The sequence below is a fragment of the Scaptodrosophila lebanonensis genome, unplaced genomic scaffold (genome assembly GCF_003285725.1).
Source record: "Scaptodrosophila lebanonensis strain 11010-0011.00,11010-0021.00 unplaced genomic scaffold, SlebRS2 tig00000053-arrow-pilon, whole genome shotgun sequence".
Lineage (NCBI taxonomy): Eukaryota > Metazoa > Arthropoda > Insecta > Diptera > Drosophilidae > Scaptodrosophila > Scaptodrosophila lebanonensis.
In genome coordinates this window covers 11,809,328-11,833,039 of record NW_022060548.1, presented here as the reverse complement: position 1 = coordinate 11,833,039, position 23,712 = coordinate 11,809,328, and the positions used below count along the sequence as shown (strand labels likewise).

The 23,712-nt window shown below is 38.2% G+C and overlaps 2 protein-coding genes and 2 non-coding genes across 6 annotated transcripts; 1 reads left to right on the top strand and 3 right to left on the bottom strand.

Moving 5' to 3' along the window:
• Positions 1 to 181: 181 nt before the first annotated feature.
• LOC115623386 (extended synaptotagmin-2) lies at positions 182 to 11,917 on the bottom strand. Of its 3 annotated transcripts, none has more exons than XM_030517686.1 (11): positions 11,793 to 11,917; positions 10,247 to 10,327; positions 6,013 to 6,532; positions 4,520 to 5,071; positions 4,287 to 4,457; positions 3,967 to 4,052; positions 2,753 to 2,801; positions 2,517 to 2,693; positions 2,043 to 2,462; positions 910 to 1,431; positions 182 to 374 (listed from the first exon to the last, which is right to left on the bottom strand). In XM_030517686.1, the coding sequence occupies exons 2-11, from the start codon at positions 10,249 to 10,251 to the stop codon at positions 285 to 287; spliced, it is 2,592 nt and encodes an 863-aa protein (XP_030373546.1). In that variant the 5' UTR covers positions 10,252 to 10,327; positions 11,793 to 11,917; the 3' UTR covers positions 182 to 284. The 3 variants fall into 3 exon arrangements, with proteins under 3 accessions (XP_030373546.1, XP_030373544.1, XP_030373547.1); XM_030517684.1 differs by lacking the exon at positions 3,967 to 4,052 and adding an exon at positions 3,598 to 3,695; XM_030517687.1 differs by lacking the exon at positions 3,967 to 4,052 and adding an exon at positions 3,108 to 3,193.
• On the bottom strand, positions 428 to 534 carry LOC115624432. The gene has a single exon (XR_003995468.1). It is a non-coding gene; the product is annotated as a U6 spliceosomal RNA (small nuclear RNA).
• On the bottom strand, positions 669 to 775 carry LOC115624428. The gene has a single exon (XR_003995464.1). It is a non-coding gene; the product is annotated as a U6 spliceosomal RNA (small nuclear RNA).
• A 3,481-nt stretch (positions 11,918 to 15,398) lies between the features above and the next one.
• LOC115623965 lies at positions 15,399 to 21,231 on the top strand. The gene is made up of 2 exons (XM_030518533.1): positions 15,399 to 15,881; positions 16,385 to 21,231. Exons 1-2 carry the CDS (start codon positions 15,848 to 15,850, stop codon positions 21,229 to 21,231), a joined length of 4,881 nt encoding a protein of 1,626 aa, XP_030374393.1. The 5' UTR covers positions 15,399 to 15,847.
• Positions 21,232 to 23,712: the final 2,481 nt, after the last annotated feature.

The window sequence follows — 23,712 nt, the reverse complement described above, 5'->3', positions numbered from 1 at the left end:
TGACGAGACAAGTTGACTCTGAAAAATGCCTAAATTGTCTGATCAGTTCAAATCTTGGATGAAAAGCCAGGGACTTATTTTTGTTTCACTTTTAAAACACACTCAATTCGATTTATTTCGCTACGAATCAATAAGGACAATAAAAGTCAGAGGCACGTCTAATAGTAGAAGGTAAAAACAATTTTGAAAGTAAATTATACGCTTTATAATAAATACAAATACAAATACATAGATATTCCTTCCGTGCATTTAATTATGCTGTGCTGTTCAAGGATTTGGTTTCTTCACTCGTGCTTCTGCTCAGGTTGCAAATCGAACCATGTGTTCAGGCCCGTGTTCTTTATTATTTCTCCATTATCCAGAGGTACTTTGAGCTGAAAAAAATAAAGAGAGCGATTAATTTTTGGACGCAAAGGGAAGAGCACAAAAAAATGTGGAACGCTTCACGATTTTGCGTGTCATCCTTGCGCAGGGGCCATGCTAATCTTCTCTGTATCGTTCCAATTTTAGTATATGTTCTGCCGAAGCAAGAACAAATGATTACCGACATATCCGTTATTTATACAACATCTACCCCGAATGTGAGGTTGGGAATTACAAAAAAAAAATATACAAAAAAATAGATCATATAGGGCGATCATTTTTTGGACGCAATGGGAAGGACACAAAAAAATGTGGAACGCTTCACGATTTTGCGTGTCATCCTTGCGCAGGGGCCATGCTAATCTTCTCTGTATCGTTCCAATTTTAGTATATGTTCTGCCGAAGCAAGAACAAATGCTAATCGACATATCCGTTATTTATACAACCACTACCCCGAATGTGAGGTTGGGAATTACAAGCATTTCATGCAGCAGCAACCCTCAGGTAGCTGGCTGTCTAGGGGTGGTTAGGGCTCTAGCTACCTACCATGCCAATGATGGGACTGCCGCCGGACAGAAAACCCTTCTGCGTGCACACCGTGACCTCGAGCTCGGTCTGCATGAGCTCGGCAACGGATATCTGGTACTCGAATGCGGCATCATAGACGGGGTTGCAATTGTCCTTGATCACACTGGTCTTGCGCTTGGAGTCTTTGCTGCGACCCGGCAGTAAATAGAGCTTCACATATGGATCAGGTATATTCGAGGGATCGCGCAGCGGTATGTTCATTATCTTGTGTATAGTGACTCCGAGTGTCTGGCGACTTTCGCTGTAGCGTATAGAGAGCTGTATACGGCCCAGATTGTGCTCGCCACTCGTTGAGGTAGTTTCGGGAAAGCGATGGGTCAGCAACGAGCCGGCCATCTCACCCACGGCCAGGGCGGCTGTGTATGGTTTCTCCAGGGGCGTAGACGCGGATAGTGATGGGGAGATTTTCGCTGCTACGGGTTGCTCCTCTTCGCCAATGGGCGCTTCCGATGATAGACGCTTGTTGAGGGCCAGTGGATCCTTTGTAAAAAGTAGAAAACTTATTTATATTACTAAATGTTCGAAGTATTTCCTATCCAAGGAAATTTTCGCTTTCGATTTAAGAGAAGTCTAACAATTTGACGAAACGGAAGGAATTTAATTTATTGATATACATATATAAAATATAAAATATCTGGCTTTTTAAAAATCTTACTAAATTATTTCAAGAGCAGAGGAGAGGAAATTTGTTCATTTAACAAAATGTATCCTATACAGAAATTTAATTTTCTATTATAAAATATATGGCACTTTTAAAAAGCTTACTAAATTATTTCAAGAGTATAGGAAGAATGTAGCTTTATTTTTTTAGCAACACATATAAAATATTTAAAAAAAAAACTGTTTTCTATTCTTATACCCTTTACCAGAAGGGTTAATGGCATACTAGAAGGCAGATAGATATGTCCGTCTAACACGTCTAAAACTTTTGAGCCACAATAGGGAAGAGAAATTTTAGTGTCGCTCTGATTGAAATGTACAACCTGAAGTGTATCTAGAGTCGATTTAAATCAGTTTGCAATCAAAGAGAAATCAACTTGCTTTTCTGGCTTATAAGGGACGAGCTAGTGAATATTTTGTTTTGACTGTACCTTGTTGCCTAGAGAGCCGTCTGGAGTCTTCACCGAGCTGCTGCGCGTTAGTGACCCCGCCTGTTCTATTGGATCGCCCTCCTTGTCAATCTCGCCAGCCTTCAAGATGCGCAGCGACAGGGACATGTACAGTTTGGACTCTGGTCCCGACTTTTGTAGTTGGAACGGTTGCTGGATGACCTCCATGTTGAATTGCTTCAGAAGTGTGCTTAAAGAATAGGCATACTGTCCAATATCGTTGCCAGTTTTCTGGTCATATATTTTAATGTTCAGAGTCTCATTCTCGGGATTCTGGACGAGAAAAGTGAAGCCCTGCTCCCACACCGGCGAATCATCGCGCATTATCATGGCAGTCTGATTCTTCTGTTTGTTCACACTGCACACCAGATAGGGATCCGGCTTGGAGCTGGAACGCGCTTGCTGTGGAACAAAACGTTAACTTCGATTCACGAAAATGTGATGTTTTCTGGGCACCTTCAGGTGGCGTGCCGAGTCGATGAAGACGGTCAGAACGGCAGCGCTCATGCTCGTGACACGCAACAATTTGGTTTCCTGCAGTATCTGGGGCAAGTCGTTCGGATCAGCCGTGAGCTTATACCACTGAAGGCGTACGTGCAATAGACCGTGTTTAGCATCTTCCAGGGTCAGCCACTGTCAAGAGGGTACAGTATTAAGTATAGGCTTAAGTAGGATTTTGTTGCACTACTCACTGTATCAAGGACGCCTTTCTTAACCACATTCGATATATCGATGGAGCATCTGTGCAGTGTGGGGGAAATGAAGAATTTAGTAAAGTTTTCTTAAAGAGTTGGCGGGAATGTGTAAATCATGAAAGAAGCATTAGATTTGTTAGTTGGACTCCCAGCATATGTTAGCTCCAGCTGGTATTTAGGGTTAACGGTATAATCTATATCAGACTAAGTACCATACATATATTCTGTTGGAGAACTTGAGGGGAATTGGTAGCACAACTCATTCCTGTAAGAGGGACCCAGTAGAGAGTTTGTGTGTGTGTTTGTGTTTGTGTGTTTGTGTGTATCTTTCAAATTATTCAAGTTTCCTAACCTGCCGAGCGACTCATCATCCCCAGTGCGATCCCAGTCGTAAAGCTTAAAGACAAGAAGGGTGTGCTGCGAAACATCGACAACAGCCTTCGTACGATTGAGAGGCATGGGCGGCAACAGAGAAGATACATACACATACATATATCATAATGTTAGTTTCAATCAATACGGATCGCATTTGGATCGCATTTGGTTGCATAGCATGCAGCTGTGTGTCGTGTGAGTCTAGTTGAGGAGATCAGATAGCATGCAGCTTTCTTCAGTGGGTGTGTCAGCGTGTTAGTGTGCCAAGTGGGTGGCATGCAGTATTAGTTGTTAAGAGGTGACGTGATCGATATCGATATCAATATTTGTAGCTATCATTATCATTATCATGATCGGTGTCTGGTGTCAGTTTGGAGCGAACTCAACTCAAGTGAAAACTTTTCAAAATAAAACTCAAACGCGATAATCAAACAATACGAAACAGCAATCGCAAATCGAAATACAACCTGCCCAATAGATCATCGCTCTGTACACCTGGCATTGTTTGATCATAGTCCCATAAAGAAAAACCAACATAGTGTTGTGTGGTTGTAAAAATAGACGCCTAGAAAACAACAACAGTGTGAGCACAGTGTAAGTTGAGAAGAGTTGGAAAATAGAGAGAGAGAGAGAGAGAGAGATAACAGTAATTAAAGGTGTAAGGTAGCTGGAATGGCTTTTATTTTTGGCTAAACATGCAAACACGACCATTTGGTTACTCACATACTTAGGCATACATACATATATGTACATTAGGGGGGCTTACCAAAAATATATATATATTCGATCAACAGAAAGAAATCATGAAAACATGCAACCATGTTGTGTTCGCTTACCTGCCCAATTTTTCATCTTTCTTGGAATCATCCGAGTCCTTGATTTCAATATCAACCCATTGACCCATTTCAATATAAACTGGCGCCTATTTATCGGCGTTATTTTTTGTCCACAAACAAAAGGTAATGAATTGTAAACATAAATGAAGAGAAATCAACACAAAATATAAAAATAAAACGCAACTGGCACTACAAATTACAAAAAGATTGCGTTGTGTAGCATGCAGCAAGTTGTCGCTCAACACACTAACTACACTACACTACAAAAAGCAAAAAGAAACGCATTGTGCCTTGGCATGCAAGAATCGCATAATACGCACCTCGCACCAATAATACCATTTCGGATTCACATTGTTGTCAATGATTTGCGTCTTGAACTCCTGGGCGCCCACATTGATGATGGCATAGGGATCGGACTTGCCCTTGCCCAGGACGCCAATGTCCTTCTTCATCAGATCCTTGGCCTCCACAACGTGTATGCGCAACAGGCCCTGCCAAACAGCCGATTTAGAAGTGAGCGAATAAGCCTCGGAATTATTGACAATACACATACCTCCGGTTCGGGCATTTTGAGAGCCACAGCCGAAACCTCATCGCTTAACGAGATGGGCAGCTTGTTTGGCAACACCATCACATTGCCTATTTGTTCCACAATAATGCGTCGGAGCAGATCACTCAGTCCCGGCATGTCCATGAAATCAATAACGCCCACCAAATTGAAGTCGATATTGGGATTGTTTAGGAAGAATATTTGCAGGCCACCAACCAGGGGCATCGAACGTATGAGTGGCTTCATAACCACGCGCACCCATCCATGTATTTGGAAATCCTTGATGCCGCCTTTCATGCCACCCAAGTAAAAGTTGATGTCGCAATCGCTCGCGTAAAACAGATCCAAGTCCATGATAATCTCATTGCGATCCACATTCTTGTCATAGATCTTGACGCCGCCAATACGTGGCGGTATCGTACCCAGTATGATGCGATCAAAACGGAAGCCATTCATTTTATAATTGGAGAGCGCGAGCGCCACATTTGGCTCGATCGTCTCCTTGACTAGGGTGCGGGCAAAGTGATTGGCATTGGGCCACACTTGCTTGAGTATCTGCAAAAAGAAAAGAAGGCGGTTAAAGTAAAGGATATCGATCTTAGGCAGAACAATTACAGGTCTAAGCTAAGGATCCCAATCTTTGTTTACCTGCCTAGTCTACTAGACCTCGGCTAATTAACCTGCCGTTGTTAGCTCACTGTAGGACAGTTTTGGTGCAGGACTCCTCCTTGCTCTCTTCTTTTAGAACGTATTAATTTTTTACTACCTTGCTAATATGCTTTATTTATAATTATAATTTCATCATACAGCATTTAATCATATCCTATCATCTCTATATTATCATCTCCAATCTCTCTTATGCATTTCATTTTCTGTCATCATTTAATCATCTATCATCATCTCCCATCTCTTTAATGCATTTAATCATCTATCATAATGTTTCTCTCATTTCTCGCTCTCTTCACTGAATTTCCCAGATTTGTAAGAATTCCAAGCATTGTTGAAGTTATAGGAAATCTCTATCATCATCTCTCATGTCTGTAAAGAATTTCACTATCTGTTGTCACCTCTCTATCATCATCTCCCAGAATAAATAAAGCATTTCACTATCTGTTATCATCTCTCTATCATCATCTCCCATCCCTCTTATGCATTTCATTTTCTGTCATCACCTTTCTATCATCACCTCTCATCTCTTTAATGCATTTCCCTATCTGTCATCATCTCTAATCTCTCAAATGCATTTCATCATCTCTCTTATGCATTTCATTTTCTGTCATCATCTCCAATCTCTCAAATGCATTTAATCATCTATCATCATCTCTCGCTCTCTTCCCTGAATTTCCCAGATTAATTGTCACATTTGTAAAAATGCCAAGAATCATGGAAGTTATAGGAGTGTCAGAAAAGTCACATAAACTTGATCTGCTTAGGGCTTAAACATAAATTATATTTGATTCAAATTGTAACCCACTGGGGGTTCACACAATACCTACCTTGTTCAGCCACTCACAACGCTCGACATCTGGAAAATAGACCCAGGCTGGCAGCTCATCAATGCGTGCCAGAATCACATCCTTCTCAGAGGCCAGGGCCGAGGCTTTGGCAATGTCGCGCTTCTTGGCCGATGTCTTTGTCAGTTGATCCCGCGCCACCGAGAGTATCACTGGCGCTATAAGCCAGGCTACCGACCAGCCCATATAACCGACCAGATAGATCGAGCCAACGATGGCAATTTTCTTGCCCACTCTATAGATGATTGAGAAAATTCCATCGTCCGCATCGCCAGCCGGCTTGGCCACAGCTGTGTCATTTGTTGTGGGCGTGGCACTCGCAGCTGTTGTGTTGCTGCTCGGAGCAACACTCGTAGCTGTTGTTGCTGTTGTTGTTGTTGGTGTTGTTGCTGCAGCAGGTTCGCTCATGGTTTTCAAGTCAGCCAAAGGCACAAATTTCTCTTCGTCCGCTGGTGGCGGAATCGTGAAATCGGCCAGGGGAGCGCTCGAATCGCTGTTATCGCTGTGGAAGTGAATAATAATTGTTTTAAGATCTGTATTCTAATCTGTATATAGCTATCCATATAGTATATTGTAGGTATGTTATATTATGTGTCAATATTGTAAAAGCCGCAAGCTGATTCATTAGCATGTTTGTCGGCAACTTGCCGCTGATGATGTCATTCTTTTGGGCTCGTTTCTGATTCCATTTCCATTGCTTGAAATGCCCGCACAGGAATTTGTATATATATGTATTATATTTATAACAATAACAAGTATATAAAAACTGGGCTATGTATTTGGTTTGTGGTTGTGTTTTCACTTCAGTTTATTTGGCCGCAATTGCGTTCTTGAAACTCTAACAAGCGCCCGAGCGCACATCTATAAGCATTACTCATACGCCGCGTGGGCCTCACCAGCTTGCACAGCTTATGTGAATTCCAGTGTAGGAATATACGAGTACAAATGTACATACACGTATACTATGCTCGTATATTTGCCAAGCCAGTCACGGCACCTGTTGAGCTGCCGCTCTTCAGAGCTCTGTGGGAGTTTTTTGGGTGGATTTTCAAGTTGTTCCTTTTTTTCATTTACGCGCTTTCCTCGCCTATGAGACACTGCTCAAAAATGCGGCTATTTTTTTGAAGTGTTTTACATGAAAATGTCAACAAAAATAATGAGAAGAAAATAACATTTAATATTTTCTTGAAATATCAAACTTTTAAAACTATTTTTTAAAATTTATAACTGCGGCTGCGTTTTTCTATTCTTTATTAATTTTTATGTCAAATACTAGTACGTTATTCTTCATGAATTCCAAATGTTTTTCTTTAAAGAGATGATGCAATTTCTACGCATTTGACATTTTTTTGTTCCTAGAATTAAGTAACTCAATAATATCTATACATTGATTAAAAACATAGGCCGAACAAATTGTCTGTAATAATTAAACAAATTTGTTTTTTGTTCAACTTTCTTTCAAAATAGTTTTCTTTTGAATTTAATTTAAAATTGTTTTTATTTTTAATATTTAAAATGTTTTTAAATTTTCTTTGACTTATTTCCAGATTTCTAAAAATATTCATTTGTATAAAGTTTTAAAGTTTATTTTTCTCACATAGTAACAGTTTAATTCAAGATTATTTTGAAGAATTTAGATCTATTTTTTTTGTATTAGCAATCATTAAATTGGTTAAATAAACTTGACAATTTATTTATTTCATTTATGAGATCTAATATGGCACTTCAAAGACAAATTTAAAAACAAAGTGGTTCTCTTCTCGATTAAAAAGTGAAATTTGATAAAACATCATCCTTGATGGTATAATTTTTAATATTTTTTGATTGAGTTCTGGTTAAGTTGATTTCATTTTATTTAAATGGATACATTTATAACTTGTACCAGTATTATTTTTAAATTTTTTATAGAGTCTCATCATAATCTAAAGTACTGTCAAAATCGGTAAAACTTTATCATATAGCCGCTTAAGCAATAATCATGCTGTTGCATGAAGAATGGTGTGTAAATTCAAGAATCCCCATCATTGCTCTACAAATTTGTTTTAATTTTTTGTTTAAACTTTAATCAGACTTTTATTTCAGCAGTGTAGCTTTTAAGCTGTTTGTGGCACTTTATTGCAGGCGCCGAGAAAGTTGTTTGTTTCCTGCCTAGATTGCCAGAAGAGCTCTGTGTTTTTTAGCGTATTTTGTTACATACATTTAGTATACCTAAGTGAATCACTTTTGCCACATCCTGATAATTTTAAATTGTTGCTAAACAGCACTTGAGCTTAACAGGTAATTGAGGAAATGAGCTGTGAGGTCTTCGAGGCAGTGCGATGAGTGAATTCTTTGGCAGCTCTCGTAATGGACCAACTTTGCGGCTTACTTTTGAGTTATATCCATGATGCTTTAGCAACTTTAGCTTTTGAGCCAACTCACAAAGTTGGCATGACCCCCATTTGGTCCTAGCAAAAGCTCCAATTACTGCTGTGTACTGCGCGTTATTTATTTGGGTATTTTCGTTACATTTTCAGAGCAACATTCGGACACAACTTAACTTCAATATTGCCCCAAGTGCTGTCATTTGTCAGCAAAAGTTGTTGAGCTTTTAGTGTTATGTACAGTTATGTATGCGGCCACTGCGCCTATAGCTAGACAACATAAATGTGTCGCTACCTGTTGCCTGTTTTCAATATCATGCGCAAAAATAAGCAATCAAGAAATTGATATTTGAATGCGAGCTGGGAAATAAAAGAGCATCGTTGCCTACACTCAGAGATAATAATGAGAGTTCGTCTTAGTATGAAAGGGCAAAAAAAGATCAAATTAAACCTAAAACAGAAATGCTACTGAAGTGTGAGAATTTATGTTGATTCGCAGCTAATTGGCAACTATTGTTTAATTAATAAATTTAGTTAATAGATAAAGTTTATCGTTTTTCAAAAATTAAAACTGAAAATGTTAATATGAAGCGAATATTTTATTTTGTTTTCGTTATTAAGGATTGTTCTATTAGTTGACTACAGAAAATGAATTATATGTATATCTGCTGTGTAGACTGCTAATAAAAAATATACCCTATCTTCATACGCAACTTTAAGCGATTCTTTTTCCCTCCCTATTTTATAGCCCTTAGAGCTGTCGATATTATTTGTTACTTTTTCATTTTGACGCCTATTCGATGTGTTTTTGAAAATTGAACTGAATTCGTAAAACAACTCATTAACACACGTTAAGGCAAATTTTTTCTAAAGCCATTTTAGAGGTACATACATACAAGTTCTTATATATGATCGACATGACGAGATAAACCATAAGGGCTAAGGACTCCACACTCTTCTTACGCAGAGAAAGAACGCCACTCTTCGTCGGATGATATAAAGATTCATCCAAATTGGGTTAAATACTATATCATAAAGCTGCCTTAGATTGGGACAGAAATCAAAATTTGTAACAGCTTTCTTCTTTTTAAAGATGTCTTAAGAAAATGTGGCATTTACTTAGTATTTTTTATATTATTCAACTTCATGATCTTCATGATGTCTGTTAACACATATTGCTTCTTCTACTTAAACCGGTCCATCTAGTCGTGATAAAATTTTAGCGTTATCTCAATAAGGGGGGGCTTCAATAAAGCTTTTTTAGTCGGTTTCTGCTGAAGAAAATGGAACTCATATTACCCAGAAATGCTTATACTTGTAAATGTTGTTTAACATTCTAACAGTTTAATGAGTATGATTCATATAACTAGTTTGTTGCAATTTCGAAATGTTGTTAATATTCAGATCTGATTCAATAAGCATTTCATCCATCAGTACACTTCTTTTCAACAATTGGAGCTTAAGACTGATTTTTGTTTCAGATCTCTCTACACTAGTCAATTGCTTATAATCTGGTAGACTTTTTCTCTGAGTGTCGCCACGCAGCAGGCCCAACTAATTGGCTACGACGCCAAGAGTCGTTTGAGAACTTTGTGCCAAGAACTTGAGCGCGATTCACGTTTTTTTTTTTTTTGTTTTTTTGATACCATATATAAATTGTGTTTTGTTTTTTCTTTGCACGACGACGACAATGATGACGTAGTCGGCTGATTGATGTTGAATGGCATGTATAGTAGATGTTTATTATATAGAATATTTGATGGGTTAGTTGTTGGTCGTGCTAGTTAATAGTGTAATGGTGGGACATAAGTAAATAAATGGTAAATAGTAAATAAAAATTCAATTATTATCACCTCATGGCTGTGTGTGTGTGCGTGTGCAATTATTTCAATGGTTTCTGTTTGTTGTGCCGAGCTGGCTTTTGTGTTCTTGTGCTAGAAGAAGAAAAAGAAAACATGAAAGTAAACAATCAAATAAATATTCAAGTTTTTCGGTTGGGTGTGTGCCTTTACAGATTATTTTCATATCAATGTGTATTGAACACACAAGTATGTAGCACGAGTATGTAAGTACGTTTGCATTTTGGTGTGTCAATAAACAAGACTCTGACCTAGCTGTTAAAGATTTATATTCAGATTCATGTTGAGTGCGTCATGGGAAGCTGTGAGGCATCAACATGTCGGTTTCATTTGAAATCCGATTGCCATTAAAATTATAAATTATTATTAAAAATGTGCTTGCAGTTATGCGGGCAGCTAAGTATAGTGGCTAGGCTCATAATAGCAATGGAAAATTCAAAGTTTCAGGCATGAAATGAGTAGAGAATAGGCAAGATATTATGGAACATTTTATAATTGTGAATATAAGGTGGATTCTTCCACAATTCAACGAAGCCAAAGCAAGAGTTAAAACTGTAGATTTCTTCTGAAAATCGAAACCATCATTTCTATATGTTTTCAAATAGAGAAAGAAAGTACAAGTACAAGTTATTAACCTTTTTCAAAGCTCAAAAGAGAAAAATGAATGGATTCGTAATAGTATCTTCTTCACTCGAAAGTACAAATTTCATTTCATTATCTATTTCTCTTTGGTGGACATTTAAACGAAGAGCTCAACAAATGTGGAGCGATTGAATTAAGCTGTTGATGCAGAGAAATAAACAACTCTGCCTTCGTATTTCAGGAATCGTTGTAGCATGAATGAAGCATTCACATACGAGTATGTTCTGGCAATGCGAGGCCATCAAAACATTCCCAAAGGGGTAATGAAACTGCAGGCAATATGTTTGCCCTTCAACAGGTTGTTTTCAATAATCAAGAGTATGCATTCTTCATATACATAGCCACTTATACTCGTATATAAACATATATGTAGAAGCGTGTAGATATTTTTCACATTAGCTGAACAATTTAGCGTGTGTTTTCAAATTTCACAAATTTTATCTGCTGTAGCAAGAGCTTTACGTGTTCCATTTTTCGTATATTTTTATACACACACATATTGAACCGATTCTTGAATTTCCAGAATTATCATGCACTACTTATTCTTATATGATTTCCGTTTCAATTAAGTTACAGTCTTGAAGACACAGGTTTTTTTTTTCAATAATATGAAATCAAAATGATCAAATCAACACATTATTCGTGCATATATATGCATAGTAATGGAAGTATGTAGAGTATACATATATAGAGAGCGAGAAATGTGGGAGAAAATTTATTATTAAATTTTATTTATACATTTTTTTTGTTTTGCTTGCCAAACAAGTAAACATTTGCGTTCTATGAAACATTTGCTCATCTGGTATGCCAAATGCGTGTTTGAAAACCGGATTCTGATTGTGAATAACAAAAATAAAACAAGCTTGATTATAAAGCCGCAATAAATAGATATACGCACCACAAAAGCGCGGAGTTCTAAGTAAACGCTGCTTTGCTAGATTTAGTTTTAAGTATAGCGCCTTGAATTTTTCAGTTCTTTTTTTTTGTTTTTTTTTTCTTGATAAATTTGAAAAATTGGAACGCGTGCGTTTCACGCGCGACTCTCGGCGTGTTTTCGAGGCAACGGCAACCGAAACTCTGAGCAGCAACGGCACAAAAGCGAAGTACTCGTAGCAAGTGGCAACAGATGCGAGCTCAGAGTGCTTTGAGCGAAAGCTCAAGTTTTGAGTGAAACAGGAGGGCTGAGAGCTTTTGATGCGGCTGCTGTGAGCACAACAGAAACAAAAACGGCCACTGGGTGGGTGTGGGTCGAAGGCAGGCAGGAAAAGTGACAGCGGTTTTGTTTTGTATTTAATCAGCATTTAATTATAAGACCCAGGCAGGCGGGCAGGCAGGCGGGCACTAAGGACTAGGTCAAGTGACAATTGTTTATGAGCTAGGACGTTTCTCTTCTTCTTCTTCTCCTTCCATTCGTCGTTTTCCGTTGGCTTTTAATGCCTGACAGAGATAACTTAATTATGCGTTGGACAGTTTTGGAGGCACTGTAGTGCATGCAGATGGTAATCCCACAGCTTACACGCTCTGCTCTGCTTTTTCATAAATAACAAATGATGGCGGGAATCAAGCCAAGCATATTAACTCGGTCGGCACATGTGAGTGTGTAATAATCATGGTATTATGTATTATAAATGCGCATACGCCGTGTTGTGCAGTGTTATATAAACGCGACGATGGCTGTTCAATTGAAAGGCAAACATCAGAAAAAAGCGCAAATCAAACATATCGTTAAGCCCAACACCGGCACAAACTTTAATTCGTCCTTCAACAAGGCTGTCCTTCAAGGTGACCGTTTTCAGGCACTAACGAAAGGCTTTATTCCTCAATTATTGGTTAATAAATAACTTGGCAAATGGGCCGATAAATGTTATTTTCTTTTACTTTTGAATTGTGTACCATTTTGAAGTTATGGTTTATTTTAAATGCGGTTTTTGAAAAAGTTTCCAATCTGTTGAAATGGACGATTTATACTAAGAATGGTTAGGAAATGAAGCATGATGTCCAGAGCATTAGTAATGTTAAGGACAGTGAAGAAAATTTATGTTTCAGTATACATTTATCTATTGGGGTTGGTGGAAAAGACTATTATAAGTATTTATTTATTTTTTTATTTCATTAACAAGCGTAGCTGTCGATGTAAAAAAAAGAAAAAGCAATACAATAGAGATCTCAAACTAAAATAAACTATAGAAAAGAAAGCGTATACACAATCATACACATCTAATACTGAATCCGATGGGTTTTTTTTCCAAAACTCCGATTCACAGCACATAGTTATCAGAGACGTTATTAGACCTAACAAAAAAGAAATAGAGTTGAAGAAGTAACAATTAACAATCAAAATGAAATTAAATGAAATTAAAATAATAATAAATTGCAATAAAAATACTTACATAGTAGAAGATAATAGAATTATAGAATTATAAAAGTAATAAAATATAATAATATAAGCTAAAAATTGGAGATTCGAACTTATAAAGCAATCCATAAGCTCATAATTATAACTATAATGTGATTAGTCTACATTAAATATTTTTGGGTTAAATTTGAATTTCATTTACTTTGGAATTATACAAATATTTGTGTCAATAGTTAGTTTTTAAGATAATCGAACAAATACTGTCGCATTTAAGTGATACAAATGAAGTATAGAAAGCCTATCTTTGCAAATTGCTCTTTATCTTCGATCTAAATTTGCTTCGGCTTTCCTCTCTCTAAGTATTTAGTTGGCACTACATTTAAGTTAACTTGGCTTTCTCCTAGTGTGTTTGGATGTGCTTTGCTCCGAAATGGTTGCTAAAGGGGTTGGAAAAGGCTGGTCACCCTGCCGCAAACTTGCAACAGTATCCAACCGCCCTTTTTCCACCTGCCTGCTTGTTGGGACATGCGCTTGCACGTTGCGCTAACGGCGGAAATGCCAGCGTCCTGCTGCACAAATGCCTGCTCCTGTGTGAAGCGATGCGTCCTCTGCTCGGCTCATGTAAATTTCATATTTATAAAGTATAGTATTTGTTCAATCAGAAGACAGGAAGTGGCAGGCACTTCAAGAGTAAGCGAAGACATAAAATACATGTGTGCGCGACTTAATTGCTTTATAAATATTTAATTTAAATTGTCTTTAGCGTGCTTGCGTGTTTATACTTTGATTCATGTAATGGCACTTGTACACGCGGCGTATGCGTAATGTTTATACCGCTTATACGAGCATGGGGCTTCGATGCGTGTCAGCTCCAAAGTAAGACAGGTAGGTCTCATAGAGAAAAGTGAAGTACAAGTGAAGAATGAAATATATATCATCAAACACTAGCAAACGTCACAAATCATGAAATCAAACGAGTCGTGAGTAAGCAGCTCGTAGCTACAGGTCTTCAAATTCAATTGAGGCCACGGCATCGGCAATGCCTTGACTTTATTGAACCGACAACAATGTCAATAAGCAGTCAGTATAGTCCATGCCCATGAGCATCTTTGTCTGCTCTTGCTGCTGTTGTTGTTTTTGTTGTTGTTCATGCGCCACTGGAAAACAAATTACATCACATTGCCTCTGATTTATGGGCGTTGTGGGCCAAGTCGGCAGGTAAATGTTGAAAGGAAAACTTACAGGCTTTGTCTAACTAACAAAGAAATTTAAAGCAACAATAGAAAACGTGTTGAAAGCGTGCTGAATGGGGAAATCGACTAAAGAACGACCAACTTGGTTTGTTGAAAAGCACGAGTAAGCTCAGATTTATTTGATGATAACTAAGTTGGCAAACGGATGCACAAGTCCCTGAGCATTATTATGAACATTTTTATAGCCCCTCTACTTAGAACTCTCACTTTCTTGTGATATTTGATAGAATGGATTGCTTAAAGATTTGTAAAAACACTTTTTTTTTGAAGAGAATGGCATTAGCTTTCATCTTCCACTTACTCCTTTGAGTTCAGACTTGTGCGGAATAACATAAATCAGATATGGATAGAAAGAAAGAGAAAGAAAGCTGGAAGCTGGTTTTTGGCATTTGCTATGGTGCTAGAGCAAGCTGTGTTTCAGGAGGGTCTATCGCGAAATTGGTTTGCTGCATCAATCAAGAAGTTTTTTCTTCAATCATACAAACTACTTGCTTACTAATTGATTGAATTGAGTAGAAAATCTTTTTATTATTGCCAAATATAAATCACATTTCAAAACCTCATATAGTCCTCAAAAGCGGAATTTTCATAACAAAAAACAGAACAGAAAAGTGGGAGAGTTTTGCAAATCGATTAATATTAACGCAATGATATCGATAAGAGTAGGGTTGCACTGGCCCGGATTTATTAACAGCGTGGAAACACTTGTGTGTTTCCTAATGGAGAAAAAAATGTTAAGATGAACGTCTTACCTAATTTTGCCGAGCAGCTTGCTTGATTTAACAAAGAATGCTTGACTTCAGCAAAATACTGATTTGGTTCGATTGGCTTTACCAGAAAACATCTTCAGTGTTGTAAAGATCGAAATACCAATTTATACTAATGTTATCGATTAAGTCATATGAAATATTTTGTTATTGTATTGTAATCGAATTATGGTCACACAGTGTCATGAAGAAGCTGGTCGTCGACAAAACACGAAATTGAAACTCGCGGAAACTCTCCGAAACCTACTGAAATTTATCTGAATTTAATTTAAAACGTCAAGTGTCTTTTCATTAAATTTTAGGGCCCAGCGTTCATACTGGTCCTTACATCTTTCAATTTCGTTTGTTGTTGAGCGTGTTTTCAATTTAAAGTCGACGATCAGTGGAATATATAGTGTGGAATCGAAGTGTTATGCAGATGTCAACTGGTATACACGAGCCAAGATTCACACGAAAATTTACGTACATATCGCCAAATGTACAGTGACCCTGAAATCTAGTCGAGACGCCGAGTTAAGTGACGCCGGTAACGGTAAAATCGTACGGTATCTGCCACATACCTAAAATATGTGCATGTATGCATGTATGTAGAAAAATACCGAGTGATATGTGTGAGTGACAAATACATAAAGACAAAGTTGTTAGACTTAAATTCTGAGGTACCGAACTAAATCACTAATAGTGAATAAGGCAAATAAAATTCTCCAGGGTTGCCGGTGTGTAATATTAGTGAACTGTGACTTTGTAGTACTGATGAACCGATATAATTTGCGAAATAAGCCAAACAAAATGAGTTCAAGTGAAGACGATATTTTAGACGCTACAATGCGTGACAACTCTAATGTGAAAGAAGACAATGAAAAGCCTTCAACAAGTAAGGCAGTGGTCCAAAAGAGAGACGAAATAAGTGACGATCTTGCAGCTGTTATAGTTAGCCTGAAGGAGCTAACTACGATGGTAAAACAAGGTCAACAAGACATTGTGAACATGAACCACCGATTCACAGAGAACCGTTTAGAAGATAAACAAAAGAACTTGACACCGCTAAGTATCAACCAATTTAATCCAGAATGTGTAAATGTTGGGAGTAATAGTGCTAATCCTAATCTTTCAGTCTCCCATACAGTGACAAACACAACAGCGATGCCTGCAGTATCTACAGTCAAAATATATGATTTACCGATGTTTTCTGGTTCCGCTGAACAATGGCCGTTGTTCATAGCCAACTTTAACGACACAACAGAGGAATTCAATTACACCAATCGACAAAATTTGATCCGACTTCAGAAATGCCTTATCGGCGAAGCAAAAGAAACAGTAGCAGCCATGCTAATATATCCCGACGATGTGCCAACTGTCATTGAAGAGCTTAAATTTCGATTTGGACGCCCGGAAATACTTGTTAGATCCCAGATCGCCATGATAAGGGAGTTCCCAAAAATCTCCATTAATAAATTGGATCAAGTAATAGTCTTGTCTACAAAGGTACGTGGGGTCGTTGCCTTTTTGTCATCTGCCAATTGTACTAAGCACTTGGAAAATCCAATACTACTGGACGAGCTGATCAGCAAGCTCCCAATGGATGCTCAAATAGATTGGATACGACATGCGGATTCGTTGTCTGTAAATCCTTCAGTTGCGGAGTTTTCAACATGGTTAAGCAGCTTTGCTAGAATTATAAGCCGATTGCCCATAGCAGAGAATGCCATTAAACAGAAAAACGTGAAGACTATCCTTCACACCAATTACATCGAAAAGAAGTGTTTGTTATGCAACGAAAATCACACATTAAGTGATTGTAAATCATGGTGTGATGACACCGATATCACCGCCCGATGGGACATAGCCAAAGCAAACCATTTGTGTTTCTCATGTCTGTCAAAAGGACACAGTATGAGAGACTGTGATTCAAAGATGAAATGCGATATTGGAGGATGTACACGCGTACATCACAAGACACTACATAGTGCTTTGTTAAAAAGCCAGCCAACTTTTAACAAGACGTCAAGTCCAGTCACAGAGAAAACAGCACCAATGTTCACTTGCAGTACTACATCAGGATTGCTTAGCCAATATTTCAAAATTATTCCTGTAGTACTTTATGGCCCAAATGGCAGGTACGAAACATTTGCAATGTTTGATGAAGGTAGCGCTGTTACATTATTGGAAGAAAATATGGCAAAAACCTTAGGTTTGACTGGTCAACGTCAAGCTTTAAATCTGCAGTGGTACGATCAAAATATAATCACAGAAATGTCCGTAAAAACTAGTTTTGAGATTGCTGATAGTAAGGACAAAGTAAGATACACAATAAAGGGAGCACAGACAGTGCATAAGTTGAACCTGCCGCGACAATCGTTCCAAAGACATCAATATAAACACTTGAGAAATTTGCCAATAGTTGATTACAAAGATGCTAAGCCAAGCCTGCTTATTGGGCTAGATAACGCACATTTGGGATTGTCACGAACATGTATTGTTAATGGTGCGACACAGCCAATAGGACTTTACACAAAACTTGGGTGGTTGGCTTATGGGCCGACCAATCATAAGACAGACACGTCATTTGTTATGCACATTAAAACAGACAGCCTTCACGAATTGGTTAAACAGTACTTTTCAACCGAACATTTTGGAACTAACGATTTGCAATTGCTGGAATCTAAAGATAATATTCGCGCTCGAGAAATTTTATGCGACACCACTATTCAAGTTGACAACCGATTTCAGATAGGATTACTCTGGAAAGAGAACGTACAGTTGCCAAACAGCTATAAGATGGCAGAGAGACGACTTTTGGGAATTGAGAAGAAAATGCAACGTGATGAAATTTATGCTGAAAAATACAGAAATGAAATGAACAAATATTTGGAGAAAGGATATGCTCGAAAATTAATGCCAGAAGAAATAGAGAACGAGTCAAAAAGAGTATGGTACTTGCCGCACTTTTCAGTACAAACCGTGCACAAACCAGAAAAGTTGCGGATAGTTTTCGACGCCGCTGCAACAGTGGATGGAGTATCGTTAAATACTTCATTGCTAAAAGGTCCAGAAGTAACTAATCCACTCATTGCTATTCTGTTACAGTTCAGGAATGGTGCCATTGGAGTGGCAGCCGACATTAAAGAGATGTTCTCACAAATTCGAATCCAACCTGATGATCAACAAGCACAACGGTTCCTTTGGCGCGACGGACTTACATCGCAGCCAATACAACATTACGCCATGACGTCATTAATTTTTGGAGCAGTCTGCTCCCCCTACTGTGCTGAATACATAAAAAACAAGAACGCCGCAATCTACCAAGAACAGAAGCCAGAAGCTGTAGCAGCTATATTGGAACGACACTACGTGGATGATTTAGTCATTAGTTTTGACCAAGAGGAAGCAGCCATAAGAATTTGCCATGACATTGTCGAAGTCCATCGCCGTGGCGGGTTTGAACTGCGTAATTTTATTTCCAATTCAACACTGCTACAAGAGGTTCTGAATAAAACACCGATTGAGACAAGTGTGGTTAACGTTGAAGGGAAAGGTGCTGACGACAAAATACTTGGAATGTACTGGAACACGACAACTGACAGTTTTGAGTTTAAAACTAAATTTCATCGAATCGCAGCTGAAGTAATGCAAGGGAGACGCATTCCTACCAAAAGAGAGCTGCTGGGTATTGTAATGGCAGTCTATGATCCGTTTGGCCTAATAGCGGATTTCTGCATATTCGCCAAAATCCTCACACAAAAAACTTGGAGTCGTCGCATTCAATGGGATGAGGTATTACCGGGTGAATTGCAGGACGAATGGGGTCATTGGTGGACAGCACTGCAGAACATGCAAGAGTTTCGAAAACCACGTTGTTATTCACCGAATTTGAGCCGTAGTAACTACATAGAGTTACACATATTTGTAGACGCCAGTCAAAGCGCCTTTGCCGCCGCCGCGTACCTACGCATTGTCTATGGAAGCCAAACTGATGTTGCCTTTGTCATTGGGAAAACTCGCCTTGCACCAACAAAACTTCTGTCAATTCCTCGTTTGGAATTGCAAGCCGCAGTCTTGGGAGTACGCCTAAATAAGCTGGTGGTCAAGCATCAGCAATTCAAATTGCATAAGACAGTTTTTTGGAGTGACTCAAAAACGGTTTTGCAATGGCTGCATTCAAAGGATCGAAAGTTTAAGCCATATGTGGCTCACAGAGTAACCGAAATTTTATCCATCTCCCACGCTGATCAATGGAGATGGGTGCCGTCTGCCGAAAATCCAGCGGACACTGCCACGCGTCAAGTTGCAGTGCCGAAAATTAATCACAATAGTATGTGGCTAACTGGACCTGAATTTTTAAAGAAGTCTTCAAACCAATGGCCAAAAACAATTAGTGAACCGCAGAGTGGAATACTTGAGGAAGAAATCGAGACCAAAACCGTTTTAAGCTGTCAAGTAAGCGAGCCCATTGTAAAATTTATTAAATTTTCTTCTCTATCAAGGTTAATAAGAGTCTTTGCCTGGGTTTTGCGTGCAAAACACAACCTGGTCTACCGCACCTCCATGAAGAAGAGTGAGAGGATCCCGCCATTATCATCAACAGAGTTGGTAGATGCTGAAAATATGTTATGCAAAATTGTACAACAGGAAGTCTACTCTGATGAAGTTTCCACTTTACGCCAGAAACAACTGCTGCCAAAGACAAGCAGTATATACAGATTGTCACCATACTTGGAAGAGGATGGCCTGTTACGCCTGTCTGGACGAATTGATGAAGCTTACTATCTACCATTTGGTGCACGACGACCCATCATACTGCCAAGAAATCATTTGTTTTCATCTTTAATCATGCAACACTTTCATAACAAGTACCATCATCAGAACATTGCTGTCATAATTAACGAATGCCGCCAAAAATATTGGATACCGGATGCTCGAGGTCTACTTAAACGAGTTCAGAAGACATGCAATAGATGCATTATTGATCGAAGTCAACCACGTCAACCACTTATGGGTCAACACCCAATTGACCGATTAACACCTTATGTACGCCCATTTTCATACTGTGGTGTAGACCTGTTTGGGCCCATAAATGTCACAATTGGACGTCGATGCGAAAAACGCTGGGTAACCATATTTACATGTCTCACTATACGTGCCACCCATTTGGAAATGGTTGAAAACCTTTCGACGGACGCCTTTATTATTAGTTTACGGAACTTTATTAATCGTCGTGGAGTACCAGTAGTCTTCAGAAGTGATAATGGTACCAATTTTGTTGGCGCGCAAAAGGAATTGACTACAACTGATCGATTGCTGAATATTGAGACACTAATAGATGAGACCTCTGCTAAAAGAATTAAATGGATATTCAATTCGCCTGCAAACCCGAGTGCTGGTGGCTGCTGGGAACGACTAATACGTATAGTGAAACGACTGCTTGGAAAAACATTGAAGGACGTCGCCCCACGTGTGGAAACGCTACGTTCAGCGCTGATCGAAGTTGAGAACATATTGAACTCCCGCCCATTGACAGACTTACCGGTCGATCACGAGGATGATGAGCCACTTACGCCAAATCATTTCCTATTGGGATGCGTAAATTCGACACAGACGCCATACCCACCAGAAAATATAACTTGTTTGCGAAAACAGTGGCATATTGCGCAATCGATCAAGGACCGCTTATGGAAACGGTGGATAAATGAATATCTACCACAACTTGTATGTCGCAGCAAATGGCATGACAACCCAGAAGCAATCAAAGTAGATGATCTGGTCATTATAATGGATGAATCCACCCCACGAGAAAAATGGAAGCGAGGACGAATTACAAAGTTATATCCTGCCAAAGATGGACAAATTCGTAATGTGGACATAAGAACAGCAACCAGCAGCTTACGTCGTCCGGTGTCAAAACTTATTATACTGAAACTTAATTGTGAATCGCGGAGCGATTCACCAGGAGGGGGGGTGTAAAGATCGAAATACCAATTTATACTAATGTTATCGATTAAGTCATATGAAATATTTTGTTATTGTATTGTAATCGAATTATGGTCACACAGTGTCATGAAGAAGCTGGTCGTCGACAAAACACGAAATTGAAACTCGCGGAAACTCTCCGAAACCTACTGAAATTTATCTGAATTTAATTTAAAACGTCAAGTGTCTTTTCATTAAATTTTAGGGCCCAGCGTTCATACTGGTCCTTACAAGTGTATCTTTCCTTATGATTTCTGATAGATCATTTCTAGAAACGTGTTTAATTCTAACGATTCATTTATCGTTAAGTTCGGTAATCAACTATTTGCTAATTCTAATTTTATTTGATTTTCCGTGTTTTGTTTTCTCTGTAAAGCATATTAAAGCCTAAAAGTATTAAGTGAACCAAAACATTTTAGTTAGTCGTCTCTAATCTGAATTAAGAAAGATGATGCGAATGCAGAGTCTTTTGCCAGATTTGTTGCCAGACTTGAAAGCAAACCATATTAAGCAGCTTTCTTAAAGTGCAGCAACATTTTGTAGTTCATTTAAACTGACAACAAAGAGAAAAACTGTTGTTGGCTTAAAAATTTGGAAACTTCTTGTTGGCCCGGACGACGGAAAAATGCGCTTGAAATGTTGCCATGCCTTTGTTGCCTGAAATTGTTTGCACAGTTTAACAAAAAACAAAACAAAACATAATGAGAAAGTTTTGGAGAAAGTTATAAAAGCCGTGACAAAAAGTTAGTTGAAAATTTGAAACCTTTTAGAGTTTTCATAAACTCATTAAATCAATGACACAGCAGCGTTTGTTAAATGAATCACAACTTTACGAGCTCTTTGCAATCTCAATTTGCATTTTGAAAATAATGCCATAAGCAAGCCATATAATATTCAGACAACACACACATATACAAACATACATACATACAGACATATGTATGGAGATAAGCAAAAATGCTGGCTCTCGCTTTAAAGTGTGCGCTTTGAGGCCCATTAAATAATTTTGTTTTGGCAACTTTGCTCACATTTTGTTAAAGCAGCACGTAGCCTAAAGTGTACTATATTGTGCATTAGTTATGCATTTGAATTATACATATGTATATTCATATGCACATACATAGTTTATGCCGGAGGGACACATGTACAGTGAAAACTCTCTTAGTCAGCCAATTTTTGTCCGCCCAAAGGCTGTGTCCGCTTAAGGGGCTGCTTAAATACTTTATACACCGATCGAATGTTTTAGAAAAAGTGTCCCGATAAAAGAGGTGTCCATTAAGGGAGTTTTCACTGTATACGTACTTACTTATAGACTTAAGCATTGCTCGGAAAAAGCGTCAAACGTGAAACCACTTTGGTTTCTGTAAATTATTTTTTGTATAGATGGGATTATAAGTAGAGAGATTTCTTAATTTTTCTTAGGATTTTCCAGCTATATCTCATTCACATTTGTTGATTTATTTTATAAAATAAAATTAAATTTAAAAAAACCTAACATAAGCTATTATTTGAGGCATTCTTATTTATTCTATTATGAAAGAATCCTTGTCATATATTTGCTGAGCGCTTTTTATTCTTTGCGGATTACGCTGGATTAAGCTGATCTCAATTAGTATATACCTGGAGTCGTTTTTCCTTCAATGTTATTATTGGTTATATAGATATCTTTGCAATCTCTTAGATTGTCTTTTTCTTCCACCTTTTCTGTTCCACCTAGGAATTATTTTCCATTCTGACTACGTTTTGTGTTCAGAGCATAATGATCTTTCTCACGGGCACTCAAAACCATTCTCTTCCTCTCTCTTACTATCTTACACTCTCGCTCTTTCTCACTCTCCCTTTCTTTCTCTCACTTTATCAGCTGTTTAAAAATGTCTTTCTTCAACCAGCTCCGGGGACATCTTTGTCCGCAATGTGCTTTAAGTCGAGACAGACATAGCTTGCCGGACTGACAATAACCTACACACATACATTTTTCTCTTCTATTTACTTTTTTGTAAGGCAATTGCTAGTTATTGATCCTGATTTTTAGGACTGGTACGTACAAGTATATCTATACTAGCTTGTACTATTATCCCTTTTTCAATTCAATTCTTTAAAGCTTACAATCGTGAGCTGTGCACCTTTAAATGCGAGTTCAACACGCATTAGTTTTCATTAAATTACCAGAAAAATGTGTGAGTGGAATACTAATAGCCCGGAAAATGATAGTCAGCTCGTAGTACTAGTCTTAGCTTTGGCTTTGGCTTTATGTTCATGTCAATCTTCAATGCAATTCGCAGCAGGCGGGTGTTCAGGCGCACGGCCGCTTAATAACCACAAGTGGCATGTTTGGCTATGAATTATACAAAAGTTTGGCAGCAATCTTCAATTGAATTACCGCAAAAACAACAACAAACAACATTACACCCATCAAAGACATGGTCGGCTAAGGAAATATATACAAGCATACATAAAAAAAGCAATTGCGTGAAA

Bases quoted from the DNA above. Each gene is read 5' to 3' on its own strand.
- LOC115623386 (XM_030517684.1), bottom strand. The intron at 5,072-6,012 runs GTAGGTATTGTG...TTCTTTTTGCAG, and splicing joins GTTGTGAGTGGCTGAACAAG to ATACTCAAGCAAGTGTGGCC. The intron at 375-909 runs GTAGGTAGCTAG...TATTTTTTTCAG, and splicing joins GCAGTCCCATCATTGGCATG to CTCAAAGTACCTCTGGATAA.
- LOC115623965 (XM_030518533.1), top strand. From the start codon at position 15,848: ATGCATGTATGTAGAAAAATACCGAGTGATATGT. The intron at 15,882-16,384 runs GTGAGTGACAAA...CTAATCTTTCAG, and splicing joins AAAAATACCGAGTGATATGT to TCTCCCATACAGTGACAAAC.